The 9,090-nt window shown below is 35.7% G+C and overlaps 1 protein-coding gene across 1 annotated transcript; it reads right to left on the bottom strand.

Moving 5' to 3' along the window:
• Positions 1-2,343: 2,343 nt before the first annotated feature.
• Positions 2,344-3,485, bottom strand: LOC137719457 (NDR1/HIN1-like protein 13). Its single transcript, XM_068458490.1, has one exon. It carries the CDS (start codon positions 3,383-3,385, stop codon positions 2,588-2,590), a length of 798 nt encoding a protein of 265 aa, XP_068314591.1. The 5' UTR covers positions 3,386-3,485; the 3' UTR covers positions 2,344-2,587.
• Between the last annotated feature and the right edge of the window lie 5,605 nt (positions 3,486-9,090).

The following is a 9,090-nucleotide window of genomic DNA, read 5'->3' as shown; positions in this document are numbered from 1 at the left end:
AGAAATGAATATATATTTTGAATAAGTGGGACAAAATGCTTGAATATGGATATATAGATCGAGGACGTCCAAAAAATTTTAAAGAAGGAAAAGATGTGTACAAGCGTGGAACCTCTAGCCAAGAAGTGCATGTGGGTTGTGGAGGTCATCTGAGTCATCAGACAGTGCACAACACATGGTTAGTGAACCTAATTTCAATAGCAAGTGCTGCTCCATGACACAATCCTCATAACATGGTGTTGATGTTGGGTCATGAAGTACAATCTTTTATTGACTTGAAAGAACAAAACAGAAAAACACATGTTCTCAACTCAAAATTTTTTTATTTATTATGATGATGTGAAAAGTATGTGCTTGTGAAAATGTGTGAGAGAGTGAAACGTCGGAAGAGAAATTTTACAAGCTATAAGCCATAAGAATGCATGCCTATCCAAGTTCAATGATCAATAATAATTTAAATGCTTATTCAGAACAAGAAAGCAGATTCAAAAGGCGGAGCATGAAGGAAACCTGTGTGATGGAGAGAGGTTGCCACTAATTGAGGAAGAGATGGAGAGACGAGGCCAGGACCGTAGATGGAGGAGATGGAGAAACAAAAAGATTGACATTGTTCTGGTTTTCTTTTTAGGGTTTTTGTTCGTTGCACACGAAGGGAAAGCAAATAATTGGGAATTCTAGATTTTAATATCCTCCAAAATATATATATATATATATATATATATATATATATATATATATAACATATAAACATATAAACATCCACCACGAGCTAGAGGCGTGGTGAATTTTCAAAATACGGCGTGGTAGGTTGAAGTAACCACTACGAGCAAGGTTTTGATATTCCATCATACGTTTAAATGCTCGTTGTAGATTATTCACTTTTAACAACGAGTCCAGTATGACTTTGGTGGATTAGTGTTATCTACCACGCAGTAAACGGAGTCGTGGTAATTGAATGGTTTTTACCATGAGCTATAGATGCCTGTGATAGAACTGATGTGGTAAATATGTTGTTATGCTATAGTGGTAGTCCGATCTAGATTCAACCACACATCTAATCAACTCTATTCTCCCCAACCACACGTCTAATCAACTCTATTCTCCCCTTGCTAGAGATCATAGACAATCTACTGAATCACCCCTCCGTCCGCGATTGTGTGCGGTTTTGGTTCCAACAAGACTCGCATTCGATCATGGTGTTGATTAGATGAGACACTTCAACAACTGACGTGACAATTACTTGAGTACTCACACACTTAAGAGCAAGTGTTGTATATTAATTATAGTACATGTGTGATTGTGTAATGCATTCTCTAGGGAAACTAGACGAAAGGGAATCCTACATACTTGCATCATGAGCTTCCTGAGGCAAAAAATTAAACCAAAGATGTCCCTCAGCAGAAGTTTGACCAACCAAGGCAAGAGCCTGAGTCACAAAATTGACCTCGTAAAAACCATGCCCAAAGCAAAAGGACTGAGAGAGACAAGTCACAAACACCTCTATCATGAATGCCTCAGGTTGGATTTCATGTAGACCTTCCTTCCATTTTCTTGTTGATCATCATCTTCTAGGACAAAGCCTCAAGTTGGTTCGTAGTCCGGTGTAGAAATTGAACCACTAGTTCGTTCTCCACCTAGACGATATGTTTATTTTCCCAATCAAAATGAGGTTCTTAATAACGATGTCAAACTGAGTATCAATCTCCAAGGCTGATTGTCCCTATCCTTTTCTCTCATATAATCTCGATGTACATCATTTTCTTCCTGTGAAGGAGGTAGTGTGGATGACCGTATTAGCTCAAAACATATATCACCTTGGGTGTGGAATGGAGTTGACCTTTATGGCTCATGGCCATGGTCAACCGTGATACAAATTGATACGCTTAAATAATAGATTGACCATGATATCATTATTGACATGAACAAACTAGAATTCTGTCAATTCACATGGACTGCGTCTTTATTATTGTTTAGTTATCTGATGCTGGGCCAATTAGACCGCTAGATAAAAGCTCATAGTAGTCTTGGCGCACGGATGTGTAAGTTGGGTGGGGGTGGGTGGGTTGTGCAATTTATTCACAACATCGTTGTTGCGCTTGGACGCTTTGTTGTAGTAACATTTGACTTCCAATTTGTTGGCTTCAATTTGTAAGAGATTTTTCGTGTTACGATTTGAACAGTATTGTTGCACACAACATCGTTGCTGGGCTTGGACACTTGGTTGCAGGAACATTAGTCTTCCAGTTTGTTGGCTTCAATTTGTACTAGTTTTTCTTGTCTTAATAGTATTGGTCAGTGTTGTTATTGACATTCTAAAAACAATCAGATAATTTCATCTATACATGCATTAATCTTTTCTATAAGAAAATTACAAGAATAAAAAGACTAAACAAACATACAAAATGTACAAATTAACAATAGAAACACAGCAACTTCTGATTAAAAGAATTAAATTGGTATCAATTAATAACATTTACATTGCACAACTAATATCACCATGCAATCATTAAAAATCGCAGATAAAAATTAACAGAAAATTAAAAAAGAAAATATATCACCACCACCTTTACCACGATCACCAAATTCTTTAGCCTTTAAATTTAGCTTCACATTTTTGCTGCAGGACTTTTGTACCCTTCCCCAATGTACTCACCTGGAAATGGCATTCAACTTCGGTCTCCATTTTCCATGTCTTGATAAATCCTTTCACCTTCACCGAAAGGTCCATTTTCAAAGTTAAGGGCAGATGCATCTTCGAATTAGTATTTTCTATACTCTTCTCGACCTCACGAGGCAAAGCTCCTTTCGATCCGTCGAGAACAAGCTTTACGGTGGCAGAACTATCTTTTTCTTGTTTCTTTAATGGAAATTTTCCTTTGCCAATGCTTTTTTCTTTCGACAAAAGGGAAGCCCCTTCACTACCTTCGTAGTTTATGCCATGTCCATTTGGATTATTTACTTTCAACGAGACCTCATAGCCTGGATGTAAATTCTTGCCAGTATCAGATTTTGATTTCGGGTTCTTCACGTGGACATTCGAAATTGAAAATTTAGGCTCTTTAGGTTTCACAGTGAGGGATAATGAAAGCAATGTTATGGAAAGTATGAGGCAGAGAGAAAACACAATTGCTCCGATTATCAAGCAACGAATCGTGCAGCATGAGGACTTCTTGTTTTCCGGGTTCCGGTGACGTTCAACAATTAAGGCATTTTCAGGGGGTGGCACGCGGTAGATCTGGTCTTTGGGGATTTGGACTACGTAGGTGTTTTCTCCGGGGAAGGGAGGTGGCGGTGGGCGGAGTACTAACTGCATCTCTGACTGGGGAGGGTCCTCGTTTCCATCATCGTCGCCTGCTGCCGCAGCAGGTGGGCCCCGCTCCTCCATTGTAGAATGGGGAGCGGTTCACAAGAGAGGTGGTGTGGTGAAGGTCGACAATAAGGGGAGAAACTGATGGCATGCATGAGAATTGAGAGGAGGTGGCATGTAAGATTGATTGGAAAACTGAAGGGTGAGGAGGGTGGGAGGTTACAACTTACATAACTAAGAAAAGATTAGGGTAGTGAAACATTGAGTACAGCTCTTAGGCAACCATGATTCGTCCAATCACATATGCTATCTTTGGGTGTTTTACTTGGTCAATGTCGAAGGTACTTGACAACTTGTTGCTGCCCTGAATTTTTCATATTCTTAATATGTATGTATGCTGTCATTCCCTAAATTATTGTTATTTTACAAGCTATTTTCTGTCTATTGTTACCTCGATTAGCCTACGACAACGTTGACAAGTTTGTTGTATCGAACCTATATGGTTCTAATATCTGCACATGCATCTAATGTTGTTGTGCTTTCTTCCATCATCCATATATTTCAGCTAGTATACTCTTTAATGTTTAATATGTAGTAAAGGTTTTTTTTAATTAGCCATAGTTTTACACCTCCACACTCTCTCCTATTATTTATATTCTCTCTTCTTATTCCATTCATTAAAAAAAATCCATTTAATTCCCCTCAATTTTTGTTTTTAATTTGTTCAAAAAAGCACACGCATATGCGTGTGACTTTTAGCTATTCAAATTTAAAACTCTATTTAAAATAGTCAAACTTAAAAAATTCATCTCAAAGTGTAAAAGAGCCTATTATAGCAAAGCTGAAAAGTTTCAGGCGCTTTATTCTAACAAGATGAATAACTTGAATGAAGTTATGATTTTTCATAAATGTGCAAGTACATGTTTTATTATCAAAGTCCCATGAACAAGGCAAAATGGGTACAATTCGACCAAGATCATCATCTTTGGGGGAGACAAATCTCACCCCTAATATGGAAAATTTTCCTAAGGAGCATTATGAAGCTGATTCAACTAGGATCATCAACTCTAATGAGGGTCAATCTATCATCAGAGGTTTTGTTCCACAGAATAACGAAGAAGGCTCCAATAAAGTGGAGCCCACTGAAGAATCTAAACACCCTCCTAAAGTTGAACATTTATGCTAAGATTGCAAAGTGGATGCTGCCAATAGTTCAACAAGGGATGAATGTTATGGACACACCAAGCAAACTAAGGTTGACTATTGAAAGGTTATGACTTATCCCTATTTCATTTAACTTTGCTTGAGAATGATAAATATGGATATGGTAAAGTTCTTGGTTACAAATCCTAACCATCAAAGGGTCAAAGTGAAAATTGAGTTTGGGAACTGAGGTATGAAAGGGATAGAAGCTTAAAGTGAAAATTGAGCTTGGGAATAGAGACATGAAAGCTAGAAAGCTAGAGTCTCAGAAGAGAGGATTTGAAAAAGCCAAGCCAAGGCTGGGCAATTTAAAGATGGATCTCACCGTTGAATTCAAAGAGTCTTGTCTAGAGATTCGTACTACAACAAAATAGTTGTTTAGACAGAAATTTTTTCCTCGCTGACAGTTGTCATTTAGCCGCTATAGGTTTTTTGCGAGGAAATAATTTCCTCCCTCATTCCTCATAGTAGGCCCGTCGGGGAATGTGCACAACGAGGAAGTTTTTCCTCACCAAAATGATACAGCAAGAGTGGAACTTATTCTCGCGGTGGAGTTAAAGCGGCAATAATTTCTCGCTAAAAGGGTAGGAAAGTGATCGCCAACACCTTTTGACAACCTAATTATTGACATTCCATAACTTGTGTGAGGAAAAATTTCCTCGTAAAAATAATCAAATTTCTCACTATAGATAATTTTTGGCAAGGAATTTGTAAGTAAGTTTTAAAGCAATGAACATATTATTTCTCACTATAGATCATATATTGTGAGACTGAATTTCCTTGTTGAAAAGTATCTATGAGACATTTATTTTCTCGCTATACCAATGCCTTTAGCAAGCACTTTAATGAAGGTAAAATTTCATGCTGTAAGTTGAAGATAATCATTCTCATAAGTAACCTACTGCGATAATTTGGTTTCTCCCTGTAACTGGAATTTAGTGTCAAAAATGAATGATGAAAAGTACTGTAACTTAATTATAGTAGTCCAAAACACAAAATAGCTTACAATGATAATTCATAGTCTACAAAATTGGTGAAGATTAATGGTAGCAACTATGAAACTTCACATATTCCAGCACAACCAAATGACTACCTATGGAGGTAGTTGCTGGCCTTCCATTATTTTGTGTAAGAGTTACTCAAATTTCTTTTGATTCTCCTTCAATTCTTGGATCTCTTGTTTTGCTTCACCAAGCTCTTGTTGTTGAGTCTAAACTTTTTCTTCTAAATGTTTTCTCAACAGAGAGTCTTCAGAAGAGAGAGACTTTGAAGGACCCTTGAAGTACCCAGACTTGTGACCAAGGACCTCTAAAACAATTTCATCATCTGTCAATGTCATAGGACCATCTAGAAGAGTTGTGTCATTTTTCGTACATATCATCTTTCCTACAAATGAAAATAATGCACGTTAACTAAGTGAATACACAATCTGCATGTATCTCCTAGAATTACAGGGAACCAATGAATTTGGACTATGAGTATTGTGTTTCATTCAACAAAATGTACTAAGTAAATTTGGATGATATGTGTGTGCTCTTGATATAAGGTGTATATATCACAAACAAAAAATCTGTGTTTGGGCATAAAATATTCATTATAAGTCAAAATTATGATCACATTTAAGTAAAAAAATTAAATTATGCTTGAATATTTCTTTACGTAACATATCCTGTTAAGGATTCAGAAAATACATAACTAACTTAGCCACTTCAATTTAGCTCCTTCATCCCAACCATCTTTTGTGTTTATGTGCACAGCCTCAAAGCAATCAATTGCACTTGGTTGCTCTCCATTTTTGGCTTCGTAATACATGGATCACAAACTAAAGTTAATCTCTTCTAGCCACCTAGAATCTAGATTAAAATTATGAAAAATACATCTTACAATCTCATATTCATGGGCCCTAAAGGATTTTGACCCCACCTTATGATTGTAAGTCAAATGAGACCTATTGATAGTATTCTTATCTGAATGTTCCTACATAGCAAAATTAAACGTTATGACATGAAGAAGATAAACAACACACATGACAACAACAATTCAGTTCATTAATATACATGTGTACCTTGAATTGAACACTCACGTAACGATCACAAAGAAACTTGCATTCCTCTGGACTAGTTACATCCTCATGTTTGTTTTGTTGTGCCTCCTCCAGAGTTAGATAGGAATCAAAATGCTTCTTCAGCTTGTGCCAAAAATCAATAAACCGCCATTGTAATGCATTCTTAATATATGCACTAACATGAAGGAGTGACATATCAATATCATACCTACTCTACATGGAATCAAGTCATTGGTAAATCTAATTTAAGAAGATTTTTACGTACACAATGTAAAAGTAATGTGGAAAAAAAAAACAATATTACTCACAGTTATTCTTTCAATCATCTTATCAACTTCCTACTTTTCTACATTCCTCCATTGCTTTACATTTAGCGGTGCATAGGTCCGAACCACAAAACCAAAATCATTCACAAGAAATGAGGAATTCGGACTTGTGGGATTCCCTTTAAGTTTTGTCAAAGTAATTGGCATTTTCTTACCACCAAGCTGCTCTAGCAGTGTATCAAAATTCTTTCCACGGGTCTTTGACCATTTTTTTTTCTGTTCAACTAAAACATCATTAATGCAAATTTTATTTTACAGAAGATACAAGAACCTTTTACAGAAATAATGAAAGTACAAAACAAGAGGAACAAGAAGGACGAGGACCAAGGAAAAAAGAACCAATTGAAAACACCAATAACAGCCTACAAGAAAAGGGCGACATTTTCATGCTATAAAACTGAACATCTTTTGAGATTTATACAAAGGCATACGATTTACGGGTAGGTTCAGTTCCATTCGGTTCGGTTTGGTTTTTTTTTATTTTTTTCGTTTTCGTTTTTTCGGGTTCGGTTCAGTTTTTTTTATGAAAATTGTTTTTTTTTTTTTTCAATCTAGTTATTTAGTTGCCCTAAAATCATTCCCAAAAACATAATAACGTTTAGACCATAAACTTGATAAAATAGGGTGATAAACTATATTACCGAAAGGCTACTAGAACAAATGAATATCTAATCAAGCTGTTTTCATGACTACCTGGAACAGTAGGCTCTTATTTCGTGTAATGCAAGAAAAACCATCATCATGGCATGGCGTCCACCCAGGCGGGAGCACTCATCAACCTGTGATTTATAAATTCTCTCCGAGAAGCTTATGGTTTTCGTTGCAGTATCCGTGGGTGGGTAGGTTATATATTGCATAGGGAAATACATATCATCCTAATGATTGTTATTTGCTGCAGGTTTGCTATACATAGAGACATACATATCCAATGCAAAATAATATTTGAAATGTGGCATGCATATGGTACAGTTTACTCTAGTTTTCCAGTTTCATCTTGTTTTTTTTTTTTTTTTTTTTTTTTTTTTTTTTTTTTTTTTTTTTAAATCTGGATATAGGTAAAGAAACAATATTTTGGGCTTAAAGTTTGGATGTAGAGAGTTGCTAAAGGCTTTTCTTTAATATTTTGGGCTTAAAGTTTGGCAACACGTTGGGCTTATCACATTTAGGCTTACAAATTGGGTTTAGAAAATAATACCAAAAACAAATTATTAAATAAAAATTTTAATTTAATTAATTCGGTTCGGTTCGGTTTCTAGACCACTGAAATCGAAACTAAACCAAAAGAATTCTATTTGGTTCGGTTTTTTCGTTCGGTTCGGTTTTTTGATCTCGGTTCGATGTTCAGGTTTATTTTTTTCGGTTTTCAATTTTTTGAACCCACCCCTAATACGATTAGCACTCCCCTGGGTATTGCCTGATGTTATAACAACAGCAACCCTACTGTTTGAAGATATAACAGTAACAACCTTAATTTTTGGATTGTTTATTGATGTCTCACTTGAAAAGTCACAATAGATTCACTTCCTCTTTCCTACCATAGTGATATTCTTCTAGAAGAAAAATTAACAAAGTTAAACTATGCATCACATTAGTAGCTTCTCCAATTGCCATAACTATATGAAAATGCAAAAATCAAAACATGCAAGTACATCACATTAGTTTCCATATCTATTGCCCTTTGAAAACTATGTAACATCTCAAACATCTCGCGATCATCATGATTCTCACTATCACTATTAGTGAATACATCTCAAAATCTATGTCTAAGGAACATCCAACTTCGATCCATTGCTAAAATTATTATCTATATCTTATAAATTAAAATCCACATATAATTCACAACATGGACAACATGAGAGGTTAAAACAATAAAATTAGAAGTCAAACAACTTACCTAAGAGGAGATAAAGAAGATGGTATTCTCAATGATTTCCAACTAGAATTACAGTTCTCCTACTGCCAATTGATAAAATATAAGTTAACAACACAACCCTTAGTTGATCAAAATCAGTTGTTTTGAATTGAAACTTACAAGAGGTCATGGTAGAAATGGTTGGGAGACAGAGAAATAGAGACGATGAGCAGAGAGTGACATGTGGTAATGTATTTGAATGACTAATCACTACAATAAAAAACAAACATGAGGTTAACCTTTGGTCGTGAACACCATAAATAGACTTTAAACATTC

The sequence above is a fragment of the Pyrus communis genome, chromosome 16 (assembly GCF_963583255.1).
Source record: "Pyrus communis chromosome 16, drPyrComm1.1, whole genome shotgun sequence".
In the NCBI taxonomy this organism is placed as follows: domain Eukaryota; kingdom Viridiplantae; phylum Streptophyta; class Magnoliopsida; order Rosales; family Rosaceae; genus Pyrus; species Pyrus communis.
The sequence above is the reverse complement of the archived record's forward strand: the minus strand, read 5'-3'. Positions and strand labels throughout refer to the sequence as shown.

Excerpts from the sequence above, each read along its gene's own strand:
- LOC137719457 (XM_068458490.1), bottom strand. The coding sequence starts at position 3,385 with ATGGAGGAGCGGGGCCCACCTGCTGCGGCAGCAGGCGACGATGATGGA.